General features: G+C 39.7%; 3 protein-coding genes and 1 pseudogene across 3 annotated transcripts in view; 2 read left to right on the top strand and 2 right to left on the bottom strand.

Annotated features, from left to right (window-relative positions):
* LOC113669104 (polycystin-1) overlaps positions 1-6,818 on the bottom strand; it is a 33,686-nt gene extending 26,868 nt beyond the window's left edge. The window contains exons 1-5 of the mRNA XM_089186172.1: positions 6,471-6,818; positions 6,345-6,378; positions 2,341-2,609; positions 1,138-1,297; positions 98-523 (exon numbers count right to left, since the gene is read on the bottom strand). Of these exons, the coding sequence (XP_089042298.1) occupies positions 98-523; positions 1,138-1,297; positions 2,341-2,609; positions 6,345-6,378; positions 6,471-6,527 (946 nt within the window). The 5' untranslated portion in view covers positions 6,528-6,818. The remainder of the gene's footprint in view (positions 1-97; positions 524-1,137; positions 1,298-2,340; positions 2,610-6,344; positions 6,379-6,470) is intronic.
* Positions 6,819-9,720: 2,902 nt separating this feature from the next.
* On the top strand, positions 9,721-11,993 carry LOC149038910 (uncharacterized; annotated as a pseudogene).
* A 1,329-nt stretch (positions 11,994-13,322) lies between these two features.
* On the top strand, positions 13,323-19,664 carry LOC149038911 (uncharacterized). The gene is made up of 6 exons (XM_089186174.1): positions 13,323-14,475; positions 14,752-14,795; positions 17,178-17,339; positions 17,950-18,031; positions 19,067-19,229; positions 19,343-19,664. The coding sequence occupies exons 2-6, from the start codon at positions 14,793-14,795 to the stop codon at positions 19,479-19,481; spliced, it is 549 nt and encodes a 182-aa protein (XP_089042300.1). The 5' UTR covers positions 13,323-14,475; positions 14,752-14,792; the 3' UTR covers positions 19,482-19,664.
* Positions 19,665-23,878: 4,214 nt separating this feature from the next.
* On the bottom strand, positions 23,879-26,492 carry LOC113669119 (major facilitator superfamily domain-containing protein 6). Its single transcript, XM_027185114.2, has one exon. It carries the CDS (start codon positions 26,336-26,338, stop codon positions 24,539-24,541), a length of 1,800 nt encoding a protein of 599 aa, XP_027040915.2. The 5' UTR covers positions 26,339-26,492; the 3' UTR covers positions 23,879-24,538.
* Positions 26,493-27,113: the final 621 nt, after the last annotated feature.

Genomic DNA, 27,113 nt, shown 5'->3' on the forward strand with positions numbered 1-27,113 from the left:
TTCTGTGTCATTCACTAAGTAAACTAATCTTTCACTTTTTCCGAGTTCTCACACCATTAGCATGAAATTTTATAAAACATGATATGTCCAGACTTACTCTCTTTGTTGCAAAGAATAATCCGTGTTTCCGATGAGCCATCAGCAGTGAACGACACGTAGCTAATGGAAAAAGGATTAGGGTTATTCCACTGAAGAATAACTTCACTTCCAGACCCCAGAACAAGTTTGCTCGAACGGAAGTCAATCCAGAACGTTCGCCATTGGCTCGCGTGGAAAGGATAACTTGATATATCTGCGGAATCCTTCGACACTTCTGATCCACCTTCCGTCGCGAGATAAATGGTTGATTTGGAATTACCGCCAATATTAAAACGGTATCTAGCAGAGTCTGTTTGTGGCTTTTCATGTAGAGTTATGCTGACTTCTTGACTAGTCAGAACCAAAACCGAGATGGTTTTCCCGAACAGGGGATGTATCTCGGATTTCTTTCCTGCCGGAAGTGTCACTCTGCTGCAAAGCTTATCTGAAAAACAACGTAAAAATAGTAGCGATGACAACTCTAACAAAAATAGTTATGATAACTGTAAAAGTAATGGTAGTAGTAATTGTAATCGTAGTGTTAATGGCAATGGTAACAGAAACGGTAATTGGAATGACATTGGCGATACCAATTGTAATGACACACGCAAGGACAAAGGCTACAGTGATAGTTACACCACGGGGCAGTCAATTGCGTTCTCTTTTCCCATATCGAGACTCGTGGTGGCGAGATTTTTGAACACATTGAAAATTAGCGTCCGCCAATATTGATGTCGGTAGTCGGGGTTCATGAATTGCAAAGTGCATGGCCTCTCTTATTGTTCCTTCAGAGAAATAGCTAACTTAGGCAAGTCTTCCAAGCAGTGAAATTTGAACAGATAGATGTTTGGTCGGTTTTCGACACTGACTGTGATGACGGTCATGTCATGATTAGTGTTCTCCTTATCTTATCTCCGATGTATTCTACGTTACATCTCATGTTATTGAATTAACGGAGTCCAAAACTTTGCACTGCATGATACACTTACAGTCTTACGAATAGCTCTCAGTTAAAAAAAGTTAAAACCACTGAAATTAACTTGAAGACAAGAAACAAACCTCTGAGGCAGTTATCGTGATAAAACTCCACCTCTTTAAACCCTATTTGTCCTGCCGCATACACTGTATCCACTACGACCTTCACGAAAGAAGTGCTGACATCAGCAAACGTTCGTACGTCCCAGATTGGTGTCGAACCATCCGTTTTGGTGAGGTCAACCTTGGACAGATGACACACGGTGAAAGGATTGTAAGTCAAAACACAAAAACTATTTCATGAAAAATACTATTCGTTAGTACCCTGACTTTCTTTTGACAGTATATTTTGGGCATTTTTGTTTTTAAAATTAACTTAGACTTAATCACGATATCATACTGATCGTTGTTTTTACAGTTAATTACAATTGACAGCTGCATCAACGACGTTTATCGCCAAAATCATGCAAGAGAAGAATAATTCATAGCTTGTGGATTGAAGCAATCTTTCTTGGTGATATGGTAGTCGTCCTAGCAATTGAAAAACTACAACTGCATAATTGCAAGATATCGCGTTCTTATTTTTTTTCCTTGTGACTTTTAGGAAATCCATCTCAACTGAGTTAAACATATCAAAGAACGTCATAGCAAATAGACTTGAATTCAATATAGGGGGTAAGTTTCGAAAGAAGTTGTGGTGCTGCCGGCGTCAGTGGGAGTATTATGCTCTGACAAAGGGCCAATGCTCGAAACGTCAGAGACTCTACTGCGACCAGTTTACATCATCAACCAAATTGATAAAACCAAATTATCTTGAATTGTTTATTCACGGGTAGGCACTTGCATACAATTTTAAGCTAAAAATAAAGTATTAAAGAATTTTATAAGAGTAAAATGAAATGACATTTTTTGCCTAAGTGGAAATTATTGAGTCGCATGCATTGTCCCCCAACGTTCCAGAACCTTCTGATGTAATTAGGACGACTACGAGGATACGACCAAAAAGCAAAATAAATCTGTGCAGAAAAGATGGATTGAAGATTTGTTATTTCCAAAGGAAAAGCTTTTCATCGCGAAACGAACGAAAATAGCAGCCTAGCAATACAATTCTAGCGTTCTTTCTTCGCAAACTATTATGCTTCAACATCTTTAAGATGCTATGCTCGGAAGAAAAAGATGGAAAAAATCCAGAGATTCGTTCACCCATCCTCTGATGAATAAACTTATACGTTGTTCCTCCAAGATCTAATGAAAAAAAATAAAATAATCTTCTCCTGATCTACTCACGTATGCCTCAGAACTGTCAGAAAACTCAAGTCGTAGACTTTTAGCAAGATCAGTGAGTTCAACTCTTTGCATCACACGAATGGTGTTCAGTAGATAAGCTCGAACGAACCGGATTTTGATCCACTGTCCTATTCCCCCATTACTGGCCCAACCGTTTGCTGTGCCTCCGTCTATTACCAGTCCACATGTACCCTGATCGTGTGAGGCTTCAGTACACTGCCCACCATTGCTTGTTGCTGCTATGTTGATGTGTGTGCAGCGAAGGTAGTCTGAAATGGAGCATATTAGAGTGAGATGACAGATATGGGCGGCCAAGAAGTTAGCTGGGATCTACCGAAGACATTTTTTGGTTTAGTCAGAAACGGAAGTCTGCTTACCGAATGTTCGTTTAGTATACTAATGTAAATTTCTGCTCAAGAGATACAATTTTCTTCTTTTTCGTTGATATTTTCCACAACAATTCTGATTTGCATGCTATCTGCCTCAATCTAGTTATCATATCAGATCAAGTTATCAGAAAGAGATACGTTAGGGTACAATATTGAATACTCTCTTTGCATTGACAAGGACTGAAAACCTTAAAGCATACAAAGGTGAATCGGAGACAAATGAGGATCAGAGTTTAAAGGTAGAGAGAGAAAGAGGAACGTGGAGGTAGAAATATTGGTCACATATTATGTGGTAAGTAAATACGACTCTCCAGTTATAGGAGGACACGTCACTTTCATAGGCAGCGAATGAAATTGGAAGCTTACTCATTAAAACAAGATAGCCACTCATTATAAATGATTAAATCAGATCCCTATTTAGAGAAGAAATCAGTTTTTAACTCATGTTAGCGCAAAGTTTATAACTTTGCTAATATCTGTTAAACCAGTAGCTCCCCACAACTACTGATTAAGACGTGCAGCATGCTAGCAGATCCATAAATGAACTTCCTTCTAGTTTTCGTGAAGTACAGAAAATGCAACAGTTATTTAATTTGCAGTATTCTGCTAACTCATGTCAGTGTGACCCGACTGATGAAACCTGAACAGAATGGCATTCAGTTCATGTAAAGTCATACCGTGTAATGTCATACCGTCTAATGATATACATGGAAAAACCACGCGCGTCTGATTGGCTGAAAACGAGTGCATTTTCATGCAACACGAGTGCAAATTACAAATAGCTGCGTGTGATGCCAAAATTTCATCCGTCTTTACTTTCTGTGATGCGTTTTTCATGTAAATTTCATGATTTCGAGTGCAGTTTGGGGTAAATAAACACTTGTAGATAAGCACTCGTCCAACTATGTTGTCTTTGAAAAATTACTCATGCATATTTACGCCAAATTGCACTCGTAATCATGTTGTTACCAATACAAATTTCTTAGTTAAGTGTCGATCCGTCATAAAAGAAAGTAAACAAGAAGTGATTCAAAACAGTTAAATAAGTAGTCTCTCCTCATTTCACAGGTCACTAGCATCTTTATTAGACAAACTCTGTGTATTAGGCGAACACTATTGGGCGGGTCCTCTCAGCGTCCGCTTGACATACGCTTGACAGTTTAGCAAGAAAAGACGAGTTATACCATTTCACGAGTCAAGTTCGAGTGAATTCAAATTGATCGTTTTTTTTCTGCTTTTAGTTTTTTTCTCTTTTTTTTTTTTTGATTCTGTGTCAAAGTGATGTATCAGGGATACAAGAACACCTAGTTTTAAGCTTAAAACGTTTTTCACAGCCGTTTGCGAGGGTGAATTCTGCACTGATTCATGGCTGCGTTCATAGAAGTAAACATTCCAAGGTGTCTACGAGTTTCCCCCAAAGAATCCAACCTCTTTTTGCTTATACACACCTGAGGCAGAAATCATTACTCAACGACAAACCGTCTAGATTCGGAGTATGAAGCTGATTTCTCGTACTCGACCGCCATGTTACATCCATAGGGACCCCATCGTCTCTTCGGCCAAAATTGTGGAGAACATATATAGAAAATTGATACTTTAATCGTAGACCGTAGGTGCTGTTCTATCACTATGAAACTAGGGACTTATCGTATACAGTGACTAGAGTTACCAAAGATTCTCTGCGATTAAAAGTGAGCGGAGTTTATCGTGGATTTCATAACATGCGGGGGTATTCGCGACAGTGGATTAGCTCCGGTGGAGCTAATATACAGCTGGTGAGAAGTATCAGTATACCTGCCAACTCACAAGGCTTTTGGTTTTGCCATGAGCTTTTTGGTTTTGCCATGAGGTATTTGTTATTTCCGTGACGGTCGTGGGCCATAGAAGTATTGCCTTGCGATTGACTCAAACTTGACTCGGGCCCGAAGTTGACTCGTGAAATGGTACAACTCAGAAACTGACAAAGTAAACCTAGGTAATGCATCTTTTCGCTGCATATGTGACAAGTGCGATGATAATTTTACTCCGGCCTTTCTTGAAATTATCTCCGCTTCCCATAGCATTAAAACATTTCTCTATTACACAAGGTATGGTTTCTTATGCTGTGAAAAAAGATATCCTTTCGAGATACGCAATTGTTTTCAAAGTTCGAGGAGAAGCCTATCAATTTTCAGGGCTGTTTTGTCGAAAGCTTGCTAAAATAAATTTAATCATGCACAATTGCAATTCCCTGTAATATTCGTTGAGGATGCATCCGAAAGCTATCCCACTTAGCTCTGTAATTTTCGCTGTTGCGTTGAATTTTCGGATTGCCCTTCGAGGGTATCAATCGGCAGATCGCTTTAACGATCAACGGTAAAATTTTGGCCATTTAACGGCTAAAAATGAGTAGGATTCAAAATTATTTCAGTAGCAGTTTACAGAAATGTTAAAAATTAGCTTCAATTGTATTTAAAAAAAGTTAGTGATAAATTTTCATTGTTCTAAAACACATTCACTGGCTCGCTCTTACCATTAGAGTCGAGAAAGAAGGACGATTCCAAATCGAGCCGGTGTTGAGTAATATACGGTAATTTTTGTTTTCCCACGTTGGCCACGCGACAAGACACAAAACAGTCTAGAATTTTGACACTTTCAAAATGATATATTGTAGATAGGAAAACTTTTACGTCTAATTTTTTTTAACGACCAACGGTTAAAATTTGTCAATTTTTATGTATGACGACTAAATTTTCTGGCCATTTTGAGGCTAACGGTTAACTCGATAGACATCTTCTAATATCAACTACCGCTCTCTTAATTTGTAAACAAAAGAAAAAATCCTGCAGCAGATTGACTGGATTAAGTCGGCTGTAATTGTTGAAAAAGATCTAATTTACGCTGTATGCTGATTTGTTTAATCACGAAACTTTCGCATGGCACAAAATAAACGAAATAAGAAAACAGAACAAAACACTGTCTTCTAAAAATGACCGACAACAAAAACTTCCTCAAATAAGTATCCGACTTTTTTCACAACCGTATTTAATTACTCCAGACAAACATTCCGAACTAAATGTCCTCCCGTCAGATATACTCAATATCATTCTAGAACTCTTTCATAATTCATCCTTTCAGGAATCCCTGTGGTTAAGTTCATTTCTCGTGAACTAAATATTTCACAAGTCAGCAGAATCTTGTGCAATAAATTATTGGAAACTTAAAATACGAAATTTATAATAAAATCAACTTGCTGAAACTATCGAGAACCGTATCATTTAGTCTCATCATTGCACTGTACATTGTCAATTAATGGTACTAAAGATTTCAAAGTAAAGTCGTAATTAGACATATTATTCGATTTATTGGAGTTAATTAGTTTGCTGGTGACCTTCTTTTATCGCATGTGTAGAGAAGATGAAAAAAATTTTCTGAGTAGTGAACATTTAACTTGATCTAGTAAAAATTAACATAAAATTGTGATGATGATGTCAAAAACTGAACACAATCATTAGGCAAGCTCACGAAGGGAAGTTTTTTCGTTTCACGAAGGCACAAGCGTGCTGTGTTTGACAAATCCTTAAAACCGATAACAAAACTGTAAATATTGAAAATGGATAGGAATTACAAGCTTACTTGGTACTGTGTAGCTTGACTCAGCCCAGCGAGCCTGAAAAGAAGGAATGGAACAAGATAATTATTTCTACAAGAAACCCACATTAACAGGAGGACTTTGTTGGTCATTACGAAGTTAGTACTTACATGACAAATTAAGACGACAAAAACTGTGCTCCAGTGAAAACCTAAAATGTTTTTCATCTTAAATTATGTGTACGTTTTCATATTTTCACTCAGTACAATCGTAGTTTCGTCGAAAAACTCAGTCAACTCTTAGAACCAATTGAAACTACAGCGCTCTTGAAAATTCTGTTTTTGCACAGGCAAAGTTTGTTCTGACAACTTATCAGACCACCGAAACAACAACATGCAGTGGATCGTCGAGTCTTGACAAAATTGATCGAACTGTAAGTGCCACTGAATACTTGCAGTCTGCTAAACGAGTCTTGACAGAGTCGAAACAACAGAAGCTCTGAATATTTCTTGATCAAATGCAGTTTGGTTAAACAAATTGGCTGGGTGCCTGCTTACGGACAATGTCGAAACACCTGCACTTCCAAACATATAATTCCCAGAGATTTGAAAATGTCTAATTATGTTAATCACTTAAGGCCTTTTTAAACCTGTCCTGACCGAGGCTCGATGAACATAGGGCAAACTTTAAATGAAAATTTTAAAACTGACATAGAAGTAGCATTATGCCCGATGGATAAAATTCAGAGATGAATTATCAGACTTAAAATTGCACGATTGAATTGCTATCATTCAAGCACAATGCCGTGTTTACAGCAACAATTCTTTAGCACCGCCACATAATTAGCTGCTTTGTTTAATTAACGGACGAAAGCATTCATCTATCTTGGGCGCGAAGAAAATGCCTACAATAAGTCTCAGATGAGACTTTATCCTTTCGATTATCCGGGAATTTGGAGCGTACGCTTAAGTAAAAAGGGAATAGTGCAGGTTTGGCACTCCACCGTATTCGCTACGACTTCTTGAAAATCTCGCCTAAGAATTTGAGCCCTAACAATCAAAGCTATATCTAGACGAAATTTAGTTTGATGTCATAACATGACTGACGAATAAAGGTTTGATTGATTATCGACTTCAAAAATTTAATGAGACGAGAAATTTCATTCTTTATAGAAATCTTCCGTTCAGCTCCACCCTCAATAGGAAATAACAAGTTTTTTTCTTAGCTAAAAAGGTTTCATTACTTTCATACTTGCTGTAGCTTAAAACTTTTGAACTTCTGTGATAGTTGCGGCCCATTCATATTTCAGGACCCGTTTTGCACTGGAGTAAACTTCAAAAGAACTTTGACAGTTTTTGGTTATGCCACACCATCGTCTAATTTACATTACTTAGTAAAAATGCTACTTAACTTTTTTCATATCTTTTAAGGATAACTTAACTCAATGCAAGAAGCATCCAGCTGGTGAGAACAAGCAAAGGGGTTAACAGTCCCTCTTTCGCCGATTTCATTCTGAGTGTGTGATTTCCTAAAACTGTGCAATCAAAAGTCCTGAAGCAGTAAATTTGATTGTTAAAAAAAGTTCTCTTTTTGATAAAGGTTAACTGTTTGACATAAATGAAGTAAAAAAAGTACAGTCTGATGAGAGTAGAAACCGTGTCGAGTTCACTTCAAACTACATTGGATAAGGAGTAAATTAAAGTTGGCAGAGGAGATGGGAGGGGAGGGGGGGTGGAAGCTATGACCAACCGCCCCAATCAGATTCTCTGTCAGGCTTGCGCTGGAATACCCAACTCCTTGGATTAAATAAAGAAAAACTTGACGTAATGAGCCTAATTAACAATGAATACCGTAAAAATGTCTAGGAATTTTTACCTAAACGAAATCGTTTAATTATACTGAATAACCTCTCTATCAGTGAGACAGAATGAAAATGCTCTCAAATCGATTTTTTTTCTCCAGGAAAAAAGACATTGTGGACAAAAAGTTAAAACTCAAAGACCCCGGGATCATCACTTCGTGTCCAATCTGGATTGAAAGATCAATTTAAATAATCATGTGATGTAAATAGATCGAAGAATCTCGAAGGGAGAACAATAGAAGCTTCAAAACTAAATGCACACAAGTTACTTTCATAAACTTGGTAGACGAAACTTGAACTCACCTGTTTTTAAAAGCGGAGGCGTCTTATGACGATAGACAACAGCTTACACTTGCATCAAGTTTGATAGAAGTAGGCTTAAGGTAGTCGAAATATTTATTTGTACTCTCATTTTGATGAAAGGAAATTTCTGAGAATTCCTCAATTGCATCAAACAAATTGTTCAGATTGGGGAATGTGCGTTCATGTATCCACTTTAACCCAGTCCCTTATCTATCAGGGAGTCTACTTGATTTACGTGATCACCGGCTTGCTCTTGTAAAATCTTCTAGAAGACTCAGCACGAGCTAGCTAGCTAGCAACTTAAGTAAAAACAGATTTTATCACTCCTTTAATGGAAACTTATGACCAGTCTCGACAGACAGACTCGAGTACCATTAGTAGTGAGATAGTATGTGCACGACGGCGTACGAGTTCAACTTTATTCAACCACTTGCAATCGAACATAACCTCATTTCCGACATTATGTTTGTAAGCATGCAAGAGTACAGGAAACAAAGAATGCTTCCTTTTTGGTTCTATTTCGATGTCGACCTCCATGAATAGCGGGTCACCCGAAATAAAAATTGATTGAAAGGCCACACGCCGAGCAGGAGTTCAACGGCTGCGAAACGAACTTTGCCTGTTCTATGGGTAGATGTGTAGCCAGCGAACAGGCCTTCATCATTAGGGACCTCAAGCAGTCAGGACGGCAACGCCAAGGAAGACTTCGATTAAAAAATGAATTTCTGTCTTTTATTAGAAATTAAAAATGGCTGCATGTGGTTACCGTCTCATATGGCGCCACACCTCAACGTCAGCATAACGTATAAAAGAAGCGTTAAGTTCCAAATGGAAATTAAAATAATTTGCCGTCGCGGTTTCGGTTCGCAGACGATGCAAATTGTGGTGATTTCACGTTGTTGTTTTGCATAGGAAGGCTAAGAAATGTACAAAGTTTTAAAACGCACGTGCTGAGCTATTTTTCTGCCAATTCATGACGAGCCAGAGCAAACCGGATGTTAAAAAATTCGTGGGGTTTGGTTGCTATGGTGTGACGTCATGATCCGGCTCAGTAGCTATCATCGCTTTCGATTTGTGGTTTCAACAGGGGAGCGTTCGGTGATTACCTTAACACCGTTGTGTACAACCTCCAATGGCGTCAATCCTGTTTATTTTGAGGGGCTGGATTTTTCTTTTGACTTTTCTTGAGGTTGAATTTCAGACATTACTCGCAAGAGCGGGAATTTTGTTCTCATTTCGATCAGGTGCTGTGCGGCATGGATGCCTTCGATATTCGAAGAGCAAAATAGCTGCACTCCACGAGCGATTCGAGGGACTGGTATCTCCTGAATTCCAAAATATGCGGCATTCCTGTAGGAAAATTCATGTCGAGTAGCCCTTTGGTGTCAAGCTTTCCAAAAGAATTTAACACAGTGCAACTCTCGAATCTTAAAAATGGCGGGCACTTGGATCGACGACTAGTTCACAAAGAAGAGGTATTCATAGCCTCTTCTTTCGGCGTTGTTTCCGCGATACTTCGGCAAAAACTAAAAGCGGGCGAAGAAGAAAAGTACAGTTGGTTGGTTGATGGCATCAACAGCCTAAATATTGGCCAAGATAATGAAGATTGCCAAACAGCGACTGACACACGTGACAACAACAAGGACAAAATTCATGACCCTGTACAAACAGTATTTGGAGTCGATTCAAGGTCAGCCATATCCATAGAGGATATCGAGAAGAGTCAAGATGAAAATCTTAAGCTTAAGGCTGAACTTGAAGTTGCGCTTTCCCAGTTAGAGGCCCTTCGAGATGAGGTGAAAAACGGCGGTCAATCGACGCTGAGCTCAGGCACACAGGACCCGGCAAAGGACAACCCGGACAGTACAGTACAAGCGATATGTGGACCTTGATCGGCGATGTTTGCGATAAGTTCCAGGTGCCTCTTGCATCTTTATTCGCCGATCAGGTGGACCAGAATGTTGAAGTGGCTAAAGTGATGAGCGATATCGCAGAACAGCTGCTGAGAAATTAAAAAAGACCCGAAGCAAGCCCTGGAAGCAATTGACTGACTGAGTGTGATAAGGAAAGTAAACAATATTGTTGCACATGAAAAGTAACTAAGGAATGTTACCAAAGAACAATGCACGAGTAAGAAAAGTCTGGTTCACTTTTCATTTTTTCAGCAGATCTACTTGTTCATTATCTGGATTGAAATCATTGCGTTGAAGTCCTGGCATAGTTGTATGCCTGAGTGCTTCTGGGATATATAACATAATAAGTATTTTGGTTCGCACATGGTAAATCGAAGTTCTTGTGAGTGTTATATATCCTCTTTGGTTCACCCAGGTTGAAGTCCTGGTATAATTGTATGCCTGAGTGCTTCTGGGATATATAACATGAGCAGTACTTTTGGTTCGCACATGGTATCGAAGTTCTAGCAAGTGTTATATATCCTCTCTGGTTCACCCAGGTTGAAGTCCTGGCATAATTGTATGCCTGAGTGCTTCTGGGATATATAACATAACAAGTACTTTGGTTCGCACATGGTTTTGAAGTTCTAGCAAGTGTAATATATCCTCTTTGGTTCACCCAGGTTGAAGTCCTGGCATAGTTGTATGCCTGAGTGCTTCTGGGATATATAACATAATAAGTATTTTGGTTCGCACAAGATATTGAAGTTCTAGCAAGTGTTATATATCCTCTTTGGTTCACCCAGGTTGAAGTCCTGGCATAATTGTATGCCTGAGTGCTTCTGGGATATATAACATAATAAGTACTTTGGTTCGCACATGGTTTTGAAGTTCTAGCAAGTGTTATATATCCTCTTTGGTTCACCCAAGTTGAAGTCCTGGCATAGTTGTATGCCTGAGTGCTTCTGGGATATATAGCATAATAAGTATTTTGGTTCGCGTGTGTTGGGTAAGACATGGTTATAGCCAACTTCAATCCTCTGGTTGGCTATCTACCAGCTCATATCCAATGCGTACTCGTGGAATAATTGTTAAGTATTTCTGTTAGATTATGGTATGGGAGAACCTGGAAAGTGATGTTATTCCCTCACGATGCTACCTTTCATTACTATTATCAGAATACCCTTTCCATCATAGCGGCTATTCGGCTATTTTTTTAACGTAAGAATACCCTCTTTGAATGAACAAACAAATAATTGTTCAATAAGTTCCAAATTTATTCATCATCCAATTTTCTTTTTTTTTTTTCGTGGGGGGGGGGGGATCATTTCAAATAATATGGAATTGTAATACGGAAACGTGGTGCCGAAAACAAAAAGCAAAAGGGGGCGAGAACCAATGATTCAAAAAAACAAAAAAAAAACCGTAGCGTACTTATTCAACTTATGTAGTTCGGTCGATTAACACACTCGCAGGCATTCCTACTGATCGATAACGTTACCAAGTGTTTTCACTTCGCGTGTGAAAGCTTGCCTCAGTGGGAACTTTAGCATCATATAGTGGGTGGGAGAGAGCGGGCTTTGGATGTGTCCTATTTCAGTCGTGTACTGGTTGAAATAAAAGAAAATGCAGTATGATAGACGGCTGGCTTTTAAAATATAAAGTGTTGCGACTTCAGCCTGGGAAATTGTTGAATACACTGCGATAATTTCGTACCGTGTAAAACGACCCGAAGTGTATACTGTAAAATTCTGGTTAGATTATCTACCTGCAGACAAAACAATCCGGTTATAGGCCCCCCGATAACCCCGCTTCCCCCCTCTGCTGGATGACAGTGCTAACTGGAAATTTTGCTTTAATATGACTTTAAATTAAAAACGAATTTAGATCAACATTACCATGGCTTGTTTCTAAACGCTTTTCAATCCGCTAAACCTACCCAAAACCCTTTACAAAGTTTTATTATATGGCTGCGATAGCACGCGCGCTCAGATTGGTTAATTAGCGGTCCGTAATCCCCCGGTAAACGCCCACGGGCATAGCAAATTTTTTCCGCCACGGTTTTGGTTTACAAAACCTAGCGAACTTAGTGACTTTCGCTGAAAGGAACTTCGTTAAAAAAGCAAGGAATTGAACAAAAAACGTATCTCTTCTTTAACTATGCGTTCTGAAAAACATTTCTTTTCTGAATTTTATTATCCTGACGAAATTGTGACGGAAAATGAAGGCAATGTATAAGTTCACTCTATTTCACGCGCTTTACCTATTTGAAGCCATATTATAAAAAAAAACTTAATAACCTTGTTTGCTAGGGCTTTACTGTAAAATTCCATAATTTCGGGCTGAAATTTTGATTTATGGACCTCGCCCAGAGGCTCGGTTCATAAAGCAAAAATTTCATCCCTCAGTCTGGAATTTTACAGTTAAGCCCTCGCGCCCGGTTATTAAGTAGTTAGTATTAGCCAAGGGCTTATAACCGAAATTTTACAGTATCAAAAATCTAACATGCTGAATTCGCACTACTTCACGGTTTAAACGGCTAAATTTCGCCGTCAAACTCCGCAACGTTCTCATTTTGATCGACATACGCGTTTCGTCTGTAGTCGTAGCGTGAGCGTTGCGTGCATTAATCGAAGGCAAAAGTCGTGGCGTCCGGTTCGTCCCTTGTTCATTTCAGGCAGACTTAAAAAAGGGGGAATTTCGCGTGAGTGTTAAAAATGACCCAAAAATGACGAAATCCGAGATTCGTTCAACAAAAAGGGTCTATTATACTCTTTCTTAGTATCGATTTGCTGGCACGTACGTATTTGTCTGGCGGTTTACGGTCCAGAAAATAGAGCGGTTTCAGAAAAGGAAAGCTGACTTGGAAAGTCAGCAAATAAAGTCGGCTCGTCCGCTTTCGCTTTTGTTCCCGGCCTATTGATAAAAATCAAAGAGCCAAAATACGTCATTCACTCCAAACTATGGGCGGCCGTCACCACCAAAAATACAAGGATGTCAAATAGATCAGCAAATACATAGATGGCTTAAGGATCAGTTGCAGGATAGCATAGCTAATAAAGGAATGGCATGGCCAAATTATAGACAGTCTAGTTTTCCTTAGTGAAACAGAACACCCTAAACATGAATAGTTTAGCCAAATGAGAAACGGTCTAGTAGCCCATGTTGAGTTGGAACATGAGATTGTGAAATGGACTAGCTCAATTACGAATAGCTTAGCACTCATTTGCAATACAGTACTCAAACGGTGTAGCGTTGCGTTAAACGGTTCAGGGTAACGTCGAGTAGTACAGCCTACGCACAAACGGTGTAGCGTTGCGTCAAATGGCTCAGCGTAATGTAGAATGGTACAGCGTACACACATATGGTGTAGCGCTGCGGGAAATGGCTCAGCGTAATGTCGAATGGTACAGCGTACATAAAAACAGTGTAACGTTGTGTGAAATGGCTCAGGGTAATGTCGAATGGTACAGCGTACATACAAACAGTGTAGCGTTGCGTGAAATGGCTTAGCGTAATGTCGAATGGTGCAGCGTACATACAAACAGTGTAGCGTTGCGTGAAATGGCTTAGCGTAATGTCGAATGGTGCAGCGTACATACAAACAGTGTAGCGTTGCGTGAAGTGGCTTAGCATAATGTCGAATGGTACAGCGTACACACAAATGGTGTAGCGTTGCGTGAAATGGCTCAGCGTAATGTAGAATGGTACAGCGTAGACACAAATAGTGTAGCGTTAGGTCGAATAGCTTTGCAAAACATCAGACGCTCTATCTGAACATTAAATTGCTTAGTATTACTTGAAATATTTCGATGTTGTGGCGAATCGTCGTGGCGTGACGTGAAGGCTATGCCACTCCTTTGTTAGCTATGCTATCCTGCAACTGATCCTTAAGCCATCTGTGTATTAGCTGATCTATACGACATCCTTGTATTTTTGGTGGTGACGGCCGCCAAGGCATCTCGCCGAAACCACCAAAAATACAAACCGCAAATGGAACAGCGATCTGCTGGGGGCATGACGTCATCGAATGTGAAGACTGACACGAAACCATTACATGGCGTAGCCGCTGTATGGAATAGTCTTCACTTCGCTTTGCCGTAAAGCAGAGCCAATACGGTAAGTTTCTCCTCTTTTTTTTCCCCGCCGATATTGCATTTATTCGTTTTTGTTCATGATAGTGTTAATTAAAATAGCGAGACTGGATTCTACCACGGTTTACCGGCCTCCCGGTTTACCACAGTTTGCACGTGTTGGTGGGCCTGAATATGTTTATAGTATTAAGAAGTGTTATGACGTGCATTAAATGTCAATTGTCGAACTCCCTTTTCTTTCTGTGACTCACGCTTACTTTTCAAAGGGAGTTTAACCTCAACGGCTCTTTAAACATTGCAGGAGTACGTGAGAAGTTGGATTTTGTGTGTGCCCTGGACGCCATGGTAAGGAAACTGATATCCTTCATCTGTTTTGACATTCTTCAATCAAACGTGTAGTGTGTGCCAAAGGAACCTTTTTTCCGAGTTGGTTTTGAGCACATACATACCCTCCATGATGAGGCAGGTCTGCCATAAAATTAGTAAGAAAACCTTCAGACATAAAAGAGGGTGGTAAAGGGAAAATGTGTTGAAAATATATCTAAGACATACTTAAAATTACTTCCCACCTTCGCGGGTATCCTTCGGGAAAAATTCGTTCGGGCGCTGGTTTCACAAAAATCCTAGCAAACTATATTTATCAGAAGAAAGCTTAATAACTGCAGATTACGATAAAAATATAATTTAAGCGACTTTCTTTTGAGGAAGTGTCAAGAGCCGGTAAGGCGTGAAACGACCGAAGGTTCTTCTATTGAATTAATCGGGTATCGGATGCTGCATCATGAGCAAAATGGCTGCACAGTCTCATTCACAAGGCATCAATTAACAAAAGTGTGTCAGCGATATTCTGATTGGTTGTGTCGATATCGGCATCTTTAGTTGGAGTAGCTAAAAATATGCCAATCGTGTTGCGTAAATGGACGCCACAGGACAAATATTTCAAATATCAAAATTTCCCGACACACCTTTGTTTGTCATTATTCCTGGGATGTTTTAGCGAAATGTGACGAAAATCGGTCACATCTATATACCCTATAAATTCGCTCAAAGTAGTGGTATTCCTCCTAGAATCAAATGCCAGATTTTAGCTCATAAAGGTTCGCAAACAACTCGCGCCACACCAGGAGATTATCTGGCCCCAGGAAACCGCAAACCAATAGGACAACGGGACCTCCTGGCGTCAATTACTATGGATCAAGATTTCGCGGTAAAAGTAACCCATTGCAAACTTTTTTTTCTTTTTTTATCTCGATTGCTCAGTGGAGCGTTGAGGAGGACAACACAATAATGAGCAAAGTGGTCAAAGGCAAAGGAAAACCCGCTGCAAAAATTAAAAAACTGCAAAGCTGAGGGGCAAGACAACGAATCGACATACAGCTTTCGAAATGACGAGTCGAGGCGATTTTTAATATTTTTGTATCAAGACTAGTACTTGCATTAAAAAAAAGGAAACTTCGTTTTTAACATCATGTATGGCAAAAGTTGGTTAGGTGGCGTTCTCTTTGTTCGAAATCTGGGCGCCAGCGTGAAGCTCCGTTAGTACTAATCGCTTTCACAAAAGAATTTTGTTCCTTACTTGAAAGAGTGGTACTCTTTCTTTCTTCTTTGGGCCTGCATTTTTTTTCCTTTTTTTCTCCCAAGGACTTTCTTCCGCTGTTTATTTTTCCATGAGCAAAGATTTTTCCATAAACGAAGAGCTTCCACGTGTGACTTTTGGAAAGTGCGCGATGTAAACAAAATAGGGAAATAACATGAAAATCGAGCCTCAACATGAGCGGTTGCCGCGAAAATTCCCCCAGGGAGCTCACCCAGGTCCGAGATAATGACACTTTCCTGATTTATTAACTTGTATTTGAAAATACGTTTTTCTACTTAGCTCGGGTGCTTTTAAAGATATCCGATATTTTTATCATGAAAACATTTGATGGAATGTTTGGATTCAGTTTTGTCAAATAACATAAAAATCGATTTTTTTAGGTCTCTGAAGGTAGGAAGTAACCTTAAACTCAGGATTTACAGCAAATTAAACATTAATTTGCCGTTTCACAGAAAATAATTTTACAAAATCACGCTTCACGACAAAAAGTTTCATATTTCACGGGGAAAACAAAGGCTGATCACGAGTCATGAAAATGCCCTTTACCGCACTCACAAAACCATTTGAAATGTACATTCTTAAAAGAATTGAAAAAGCGAGTAAAAGCTTGAATTTTAAAAGACACAAACTTTGCGGTAGCTTACGGGAGGAGCTTTCTTCCAGTTGATATGATTGTTTACTTACGCTGTAACCTAAAAGTTGTATCCGCGTAAGGTTTCAAAAAGCATTAAGTGTTAGATGATGAAATTAGCGGTAAAGTAAAAATTTTCGCTTGGAAGAGTGCCCGGGGGAGGGGTTACTCCCTTATGTGGCGTATACTTGCCGCTGAACAGGGTATTGTTCTCTGGCCTCTCTGTTTTGAACAGAATCTGAACTTGTCCGGGTATGAATAGGTCAGTGTTTGAAATCCTTTGCTGCACGCCTATACGCCTCCCCCTAGAGGAAGACATTTGTCTACATGGCTGTGTCCGATACCGCTGCATCAATAGGCTATCTGGTAAGACCCCTAACAATTGTGTTCATTTCAGCCCTCCCCTTAAAGGAACGTTAAGCTAAGTTCTAAAGTTAAGCTTAAATATTTGAGACAAATTTTACCGATTTACCTTATTTAAAATTATCTCGAATTTCAGAACAATTCGAACGTCAACACCACTGTTGCTGAGTTGCTACAGCGAGCAGCCCAGATGATGAGCGATGGGAATACACACAGCACCCCATCGACGAACATCCCGGTGGCGGGCCCATCTAGCTCAGTTGTCGACGAGCACCGCAGGTTGTTCAATCGACAACTGGTAATTCATGGCTTCTTATTTCTCCCATCAGAGGTTCAATGCGCTGCAATGCGCTACGTCCACGCTTCTACCACAATCGCTAACACTTTGTACCACACTCGAGCATACGCGTAGCTTCGAGAGGGTCGTGCGGCAAGCGATGTACGTCAGTAAAAATGTCTCTGCACGGACGAGATCTCTGGCGTCGAGTTGTTGTGCTCTTTAGACCGTAGACCTTTTTTACATCATTTTAAACAAAAATGAAAACGTCTACCATACAGGTAACTCTGTTTGGCATGCTTGAACATTAAATCAATCTTAAAGGCTTTCGAGCTTTCTCGTTCTCAGAGGAACCGTCCTGTCTGGCTTATGAATCAATTTTCCTACGCTATTGCGTATTTTTCTTTTTCTACACCCGTATGCAAAAGTGTCCTTCGCCCGTTAGGAGCGACTTTTCTCTTTCATTTGCGGAAACTTTACCCGCGCCGATGCATTTCATTTTCACTTGATAGTATGTATTCCATACGATCAACTTCTCATAACATTCAGAAATGTACTCTGCTTTTATTGAGTCCTGCAAGAAAGGCATTAACAGAGGCATTTTCTCTAATAATATTTTTGCCACTTACAGAGGGTCCACCCTTACGCGAGCAGGCGGCAGAACCGCGTAACCAGTTCCTCCCATAGAGCACAGAGAGTCCCAGAAAATAGAGGTAACTGATGATCACAGATTTTCCTCTACATACGAAGGGCCTTTTGCAAGACCTGGATAGTTTGTAATTGACCCAATACCGAAAGAGATGTGTTGGCCACGGTCTGGAAAGATAAATTGAATCTCTTGTAAAAGTACAGCAACGAGGCCAAGAAACTAACAATAAATGTCATTTTCACGGAAATTTACGCACAATCTTGCGATTTATAGCTTAGCTCTCTCAAAATAAGTAGTAGGCACGGATGCGTTTCTCAAAACCCGGAAGACAGATCGGTTCCGATAGCGACTATTTGAGTCCATTTTCTTTCAAGTGGCGCTGTAGATTTTAGTCCCGTATAAACTAGCCCATCTTCTTAATCAAGTAAGTATTATACTTTCAAGCTTTAATAAACACCAAAGATTGACTGCATGAGAAAATAAATAGCTTTACGTAAGTTATCAGGACTTCTGGAACACTAGTCCCAGGGCCTACAAGCCAGGTATTCTGAGCTTGTTAACTTGAACTTTTCTTGCAGCCGGAAAAAGAACAAAGCAACAGCATCCTATGTTTAAAAACATTTTGAGGAGGTTTTAAAAAGTCTTAGAAATGAAGCAGTATTGATAAATGTTCCTCACCCCTTTTTGTCATTTAGTGGGGCTGACTTTGTGCATTCTATCGTTCACAGTATTTGTTGTCATCTCCAAGTTATTGGAATATCAACTTCCTCACGAGCTAATTCGCGTAAACATTCACATCTTCCTACGGCGGCTGTAGTTTCATAGGTTAATTGGAGTACTGTTGAGAGAAAATGCATTTTTAATTCGGTGCGCACTTGTCTGTCACTAGTCCTTCCACTAAGTGTAACCCCAAACATTGCAAATATCTTTAAAATCATGCATAAGTTAATCTGTATGCAGTATTGACCTTCTCTCTGAGGGTAAAATGACTGCTCAACTCCATTAGGATGACTTTTTTGATCTGTTAGAGGATGAAAACAGGATATTAATTAAAAGCAATGTTTACAACTTATTAAAAAAACACTACAATTTTCAACAGAAAAAACCATTACCAGAACTTTTGTTTGTCTCGCTGGGCGTGACCAGCTCACCGTTCCAACCAACCGCGAGAAGCTTTTATTAAAAGAAAATGGCCTTGGAGAGAAAAAGTTGCAGATCCCCACGAATGCATCGAAGGAGCAGGTCAAGGAGGTTTTGTACAAGTGAGTTACATAACTCTCAATCCACTAGCTTGCTTAAGATCTCAAGTTCCTTTTTTTCCTAGTCTTTTAGCTCCAGCCGTTTGTAAACCGATTTCTTTTGTTTATATTTCCAGGGCCTTCCGTCCATTACAAAGTTGTGGCGGATTCGAAATGCTGTTGTGCGCAGACAACTCGCGCACTAGGTTACAAGTTGTGAAGTATGGGTCGTGCAATACCGACGAACTTAGGTGTTTGGGCATGGGCCGAGTTTAATTGTCTGAATTATGCAATAGTTTTTATTCAGCAAGTTGCGACTGTAACAGATCGAACGGTAAAACTCGACCTAGAGTTGTAGAATTACGTACAACTACGTGCATTACGATGTCCGCACTAGCCTTCCTTAATACGTGATGACTACGGAATGGGAAAGAGCACTGGGAAGATAAGTATGCATGCGCGCAAAACCAACTCAGAAAAAATATTATCCTGACAAACACTATTTTTGGAACGCGAAAAAAACCCCTTAACTGTTTCCGGTCCAGACATGTAATCTACGTTTGATCGACAAAATAAAAATGGAACTTACTTTTACTATCACTGCACCCAGGAAAAAAATTAATAAACAAAGCAATATAACGTACACCTCTTTAAAATAATAAATATAAACAGTCTTCTATGAGCTTACTGTTATCGTCCGGCACACCAGTTAAAGCATTCCGATATCACTTTGATCGAAAAATGTCAAAACAGATCAAGGATATCAGTTTACTTACCATGGCGTCCAGGGCACACACAATATTCAACTTCTCACGTACTCCTCCAGTGTTCAAAGAGCCGTTGAATTTGGACTCTCATTGAAAAGTAAGCGTGAGTCACAGAAAGAAAAGGGAGTTCGACAATTGACATTTAATGCACGTCATAACACTTCTTAATACTATAAACATATTCAGGCCCACCAACACGTGCAAACTGTGGTAAACCGGGAGGCCGGTAAACCGTGGTAGAATCCAATCTCGCTATTTTAATTAACACTATCATGAACAAAAACGAATAAATGCAATATCGGCGGGGAAAAAAAAGAGGAGAAACTTACCGTATTGGCTCTGCTTTACGGCAAAGCGAAGTGAAGACTATTCCATACAGCGGCTACGCCATGTAATGGTTTCGTGTCAGTCTTCACATTCGATGACGTCATGCCCCCAGCAGATCGCTGTTCCATTTGCGGTTTGTATTTTTGGTGGTTTCGGCGAGATGCCTTGGCGGCCGTCACCACCAAAAATACAAGGATGTCGTATAGATCAGCTAATACACAGATGGCTTAAGGATCAGTTGCAGGATAGCATAGCTAACAAAGGAGTGGCATAGCCTTCACGTCACGCCACGACGATTCGCCACAACATCGAAATATTTCAAGTAATACTAAGCAATTTAATGTTCAGATAGAGCGTCTGATGTTTTGCAAAGCTATTCGACCTAACGCTACACTATTTGTGTCTACGCTGTACCATTCTACATTACGCTGAGCCATTTCACGCAACGCTACACCATTTGTGTGTACGCTGTACCATTCGACATTATGCTAAGCCACTTCACGCAACGCTACACTGTTTGTATGTACGCTGCACCATTCGACATTACGCTAAGCCATTTCACGCAACGCTACACTGTTTGTATGTACGCTGCACCATTCGACATTACGCTAAGCCATTTCACGCAACGCTACACTGTTTGTATGTACGCTGTACCATTCGACATTACCCTGAGCCATTTCACACAACGTTACACTGTTTTTATGTACGCTGTACCATTCGACATTACGCTGAGCCATTTCCCGCAGCGCTACACCATATGTGTGTACGCTGTACCATTCTACATTACGCTGAGCCATTTGACGCAACGCTACACCGTTTGTGCGTAGGCTGTACTACTCGACGTTACCCTGAACCGTTTAACGCAACGCTACACCGTTTGAGTACTGTATTGCAAATGAGTGCTAAGCTATTCGTAATTGAGCTAGTCCATTTCACAATCTCATGTTCCAACTCAACATGGGCTACTAGACCGTTTCTCATTTGGCTAAACTATTCATGTTTAGGGTGTTCTGTTTCACTAAGGAAAACTAGACTGTCTATAATTTGGCCATGCCATTCCTTTATTAGCTATGCTATCCTGCAACTGATCCTTAAGCCATCTATGTATTTGCTGATCTATTTGACATCCTTGTATTTTTGGTGGTGACGGCCGCCCATACCAAACGTGGCATACATTCACTGACACGTTTTTAATTACCAAAATAGAAATTTTAATTATAAACGCACACTCTCGTTTCAGGATTATAACACGCTCGCGCGAAAGTTCGCACTTTCAGCGTAACATAAATGATCAGTAGCAGGGATATTGTTACAATGGAATGTTGCAAGCTGCTGGACGTCAAGCTGAGATCGTGGAGTAAAACTCCTCGATCTCAGCAGGATCCAAAGCTCTTTTTTCGGTTGCTAAGAACGTCTGGCTCGTCATGAGATCTTTTGTTTTTCCATGTCCTCGTTGACACGAAAACCGCGACGGCAAATTATTGATTAAATTTTCATTTGGAACTCAATTATGGAATTCACTGATATTGGAAAATCCTACTTGCTGACGTCAAAATACGACGGCTGCAAAAATTACAGCCCTGGTTAACCAGCATCAGTCACCTAATACTCAAACGCGCGCGAGGACGCGAAATTCGAGACGCGCGTCACATGACGAGAGTCTCCGCCTTAGTCGTGAGATTCTAACTCAGCACAACTTTGTTTTAGCCGATCAAACCTTGATATAAAGGCATTTAAATACTTTTACATACCATTTTCCACTCTATCAATTTTAAATGAACGGATGTTTGGAAATCGTACAGCTCAGGTTAGTGTATTTCAGCTGCGAGGTTGACGAGGTCAATCAAGTCTTTAGCTGAGCTTGATCAGAGTATAATGCCGAAAATATGAAATTGGCCAGCTTCTTGCTTTGTGTTCTTGCCATAGGCCCACAACATAAACGAACGCTTTCATCTTGTAGAATTGCGCATACTTTTTTTGTTCCGTAGCGATGTATTTCCTTAGGCTTCCCCGCTTAATGCAAAGAAAGTTTATCGGAGTGAAAATAGAGTTTTCTGTCACATATCACGGTGGCTCAGAGAAGTACGGTGATCGATGAACTCATTCCTGAGGCTTTAATTCGGTTCAACGAGCTTCATGTGGGGGATAGGGGCAGGTATAGGAGCTAGCACTGTCGAGGAGAGGAGGGTAGGGGGCCAGTTTCATGCATAAATATTAGTTTGTTGCAATTTTATGGCCCATTTCCGAATTATCTCGGCCTCTTTTTCAAAGTGAGTCCTGGTGCACATCCTTTCATATGATTATAGGTTTTCATTCAAATGCAAATTGAACTTATCTTCATATGAACTGTTGAGCACCAGGCCTCGTTTTGAGGAAGAGGCCTGAAGTAAGATGAAGTCCAGGGTTAGGCTTAATTTGCCTTCTTCATTCTAATCCATGACATCTCATTGATGAACTGTGAAAGGGGAATAGCCAGACTTTTTCAAATAGGCTAAGAATAATAATTCTTTGGTTGCCAGTGTTGTACATTTTAAGCTTATGCAATAGACACTCAGAATAGTTGGTAAAACAGACAATACAATGCAGTCACTGTGAAGTCAAACTGAATGCACCTTCCCAATACATGTCTCACATTGTGTTTGTCTTTCCAAGTTCATTTTTAACAGTTTGCCCCCAGAGAGTGACTAGCATCTAAATTCTACATACGGTATCACCCCTGAATCACACATCATGCTGGGTTGTTGTGAAAGTAAAGAAAATGATCACCAAACATAAAAGCTCTTGATTGCCAGACAAATGTTTCTCATCAGAACTTTAGGAAATGTATGGATCAGAGCAGTATGAAAAGTATCCATACAGATGTTTGGGTGTAAAGGGTGAAGTAATTACAACCACAGCCATAAAATTAAGAATTCTTTAAAGAAATTACAACTTTGCCATGGCAATATTTTACTTCAAGAAGCTTGTTGGAACATCTCTTTTTAACAACTGATCTTTGATTTAAAATATGTTTTCCATCAGGTAATCTAAAATCAAATTAAATGTTCAATTTCAAAGCAAAACTGGTCTAAACATATACATTCCTGAAGCATTTGTCCATAAATTTCAATTACCCAAATGTTTTAGACACAGGGGAGGTAACTGGTTGGTTGAGGTAAGGAAATGGCCAAACTAGTGGCACAACATGGCTATATAAATGGGTGGTCAAATGGGATGATTTAAATGTTTTGAAATTTTTTAACTTTTAGCCATATGGGTCATAGTTGAAAGACTTCTTCCAAGGGTAATTGACTCTAGAATTCACCATTTGACCCCTGAAAGTAACTAGCATCTAAGTTCTTTAAATGATGTTACCCCTGAAACACACTTATAGGTCATGAGAATAAAGAAAATGATAACCAACTAAAGAAGCACTTGCATATTGGATTAGCCGATTGTGTACTCTTCTTTTTCCTGTTGCTAAAATTGATGGTAATGTTAAAAGTGTTTGTGAGGGTGCATGGTTGTCCTAGAAACCATTTGTTAAGAAAAGAACCTCCCTAACAATTCACCTCTTTAACAAACACAATCATCTCCTAGTTGGCAAATTGGAAATGACATTTATTTTCCAGAAGTACATTTGCAGACACATTTCTTTGAGACACTGAGGAGCACACCTTCCAGCTTTCATTTTAAAATGCTTAAATGCATGATTCTGTGTGAGTACCCATTACACACGTAAATTGTTAAACAAATTCACCATGTTAGCACTTTAAGAAATGTATAAAGATCAGTACATGGAGAATATGCATACTGATGTTAGGGTGAAAAGGGTTAAATTATGAGTAATTTATTACTTTTATTGTCAATTTGAAAATGTTATGGTGACAGGAATGACAAAATTATCCCACAAACATCTGATGGGAATAAACAACCTTGTCAGCAACGGGGTCCTATCTTGATATTACACAAGTTCTCTTTATTGGTCCACAAGCAAATGTGTTACAGCCAAAGAGGAGATTTAAAAATTGGACACTGAGAGTTAAAGGTAAAAAAAAAGAGAGAGACAAGGTAGCTATAAATAATTTAATCTTGCAATGTTTTTCTTCTTTAGATTTCAAATATGTGGGTAGAAATACAGCATCCCAAGAAAAGAAAGTGTTTTTCTGAGAATTATATTACATGGGAAGTATTTTCAAATTGAAAATTTCTCAAGAAAGAAAACATTACAAATTTATAAGGTCTGGTCACCTTGGCTGATTATTTCATAAAGTGAGTCTCTTCCTCGCCTTCCTCCTCTGCCTGTAGGGCTTCCATTAGCCAGTCTGCCTGAAAAGGTAAGTCACCTCTTTCTCCATCCAAGCTTATCTGTTGGTATTCCATAACCTTTCCTCCACTCCTATCTCCATCAGGTAGAACAAGAATACACTGAAGCATGGCAAAAACCAGTGCATACACACCACATACTCCTGCTGCACAGCGAAAAATCACTATAGGACCATAAATTTGATACAAAAGAGCCACAGCAATACCACCAATTCCCATACCCAGACCATGGTATACTGTGGAGAAAATAATCTTTAGTGTCTTTTCTGTTCCCTGAAAGGCCACTGTGGCTGCATATGATGAACAAGCCATGTGAACTGTTGTATATGAAAGACCATGAAGAAGTTCTATAGGAATAATAAGCCAGGGGTTTTTAAAGTATGAGAAATAAAGGAAACGGCCTCCATAACAGAAGAGAGACACAAATATTACCCAGTGATGACCACAGCAGCGAATCAAGTGTTTTGAGATGTACAGTGTTGGAATTTCAGAGAATGCACTTGTTACTAAAATTATGCCCATAACAACAATTGATGCTCCAATGTCTTGCAGGTACCACATCATAAAGTTGTACATGAGAGACTCTGCCATTCCCAGTACCAGCAACACGGCAAGGAAGCATAACATGTTTACATCACAACAGAGATGCCCACATGTCCTTGCAAATCTCAGTACCAAGATTGACTTCTGCTCTTGTTCCTTCAAGACTGCGCCAAGAGCAAAGGACACAGCTCCAAAAATTGCATAAATATAAAAATGTAAGTAGAAACTGTTTATCAGGCCAAACTCGCACCGATAATAGCCAATGACCATAATTAGCACTCCACCTCCAAGAACTGTTCCTAAAGGTGTCCAGACATTGTTAGCAAAGCGAGAAATTTTGTTCTGTCGGCTTATGTCAGAAAACAAAACTCCACTGATTCCTTTCATAGAGGACATGAAAAGTTCACTTAAAAGTACCAAAGTGAAAAGGACCTTGAAGGTGTAATCCATTCTAAACCCGAAGAGGCTGTACCATTCGCTCTTCGCTTGATAATTTAAGTAATCGATTTGGTTATTGTTATATGTGCTTGCTGAATTATTAACTTGGGGTGCCAGAGGCGATAGGCTCGCAAGAGTTAAAATATTTCCATTGTTTTCAGAGTCTCTTCGTTTAATTTTCCGCAATCCGATGTCAAATCTTTTGTTTGTCGTTGACGTATTGTTATTTAATAGCGTTAAATTTCCCACTGCAGCTTCCGGCTCATTCGAAAATAATGTGGCGAGCGATTTATTGATTGCACCTGTTGGAGAGAATTCTGCTGATTTCTTTGTTGAAGCGTTTAAGTGATTTATGTCGGACCCATTGACTCTTGAAATGCTGTGATTAAGTTCTAAATGCTCGCAGTTATAAGCTCGGAAGTTTATTGTGGATACTGCCGTTCTTACTAGTCCGAGGGAAATATTAGAAATCACTGAGGCTAACAGCAAGACAAGAAAAAGAAACTTTCTCTTGTTTGTCTTTTCGGCGATGATCCGCAGCAAAGGGGAAGCCCAAAAAGAAACCAAATGTCTCGCGCTTCCCAAAATACCATTTTGAAGAGCTGTTAGTCCAATGAAACGGTAAAACATCGGCAAAAACGGCAGAAGATTCGCTTCGCCGGCCGACAGGACCAAGTTGATCAACTTCGCGGGTAGCAGTGAACGGTTTAACAAAGACGGCTTCTTTTTGCTTTGAAATCCTTGAAGTTCCATATCAGATGCTTTACTAAACACTATAAAGCCTTTTCCAACGATCTCTTTGCGATTTACATTCAGTGATGTTTTGTTGTGTTGGATCAGCTGATCGAAGGGGGTTCTGAGACGTGGCCGACGGCGCTTGAGTATTCATTTGAATTTCATAAAACGTGGCTCGGTTCCAGTCCAAGCGCGATTGACTTTTTAAAATACGCTCGCAATGGGTACTCACACGGAATCATGGAATTTCAGTAGTTTACATAAAAGCCAGAATTTTTGCTGCTCCACAGTGCCTCATAGAAATACATTAGCAAAGGAAATTCTGGAAAATAGATATTTTTTTTTGCAATTTGCAAACTAGAAGATGATTGTGTTTGTCAAAGAAGTGATTTGAAAGGAAGGTTCTTAACTTGACGAATGGTTTCCAGGGCAACTGTGCAACCCTGCAAACACCCTTAGTTAGTCCAGTATGCAGGACGCGCACTTATCACATATGAAACAAGTTTAACATGGCTTGGCTTACCAACGACTTCTCCACAGCTCGGTTTCTGGAGCATTCGAAGGCGAAATCGGTAAGGAAATTCAAATTTTCAAGAAAGAGGATTTTCCTTGTGCCAACCTTGAGATACATTTAACATGTTCCCGTGATTAAGCTGCAACCACTATTTGCATTACAGTAGCATACTTTTAAATATATCTCAGCAGTATTTTGATATTTTCAAAGATGAATGCGAAATCGAATTTCAGACAGGGAATTTTAGTAAGTAACAGTTCAGCCATGAAATAGATCGAT

This window comes from Pocillopora damicornis, chromosome 10, assembly GCF_964200805.1.
Source record: "Pocillopora damicornis chromosome 10, jaPocDami1.2, whole genome shotgun sequence".
NCBI lineage: Eukaryota > Metazoa > Cnidaria > Anthozoa > Scleractinia > Pocilloporidae > Pocillopora > Pocillopora damicornis.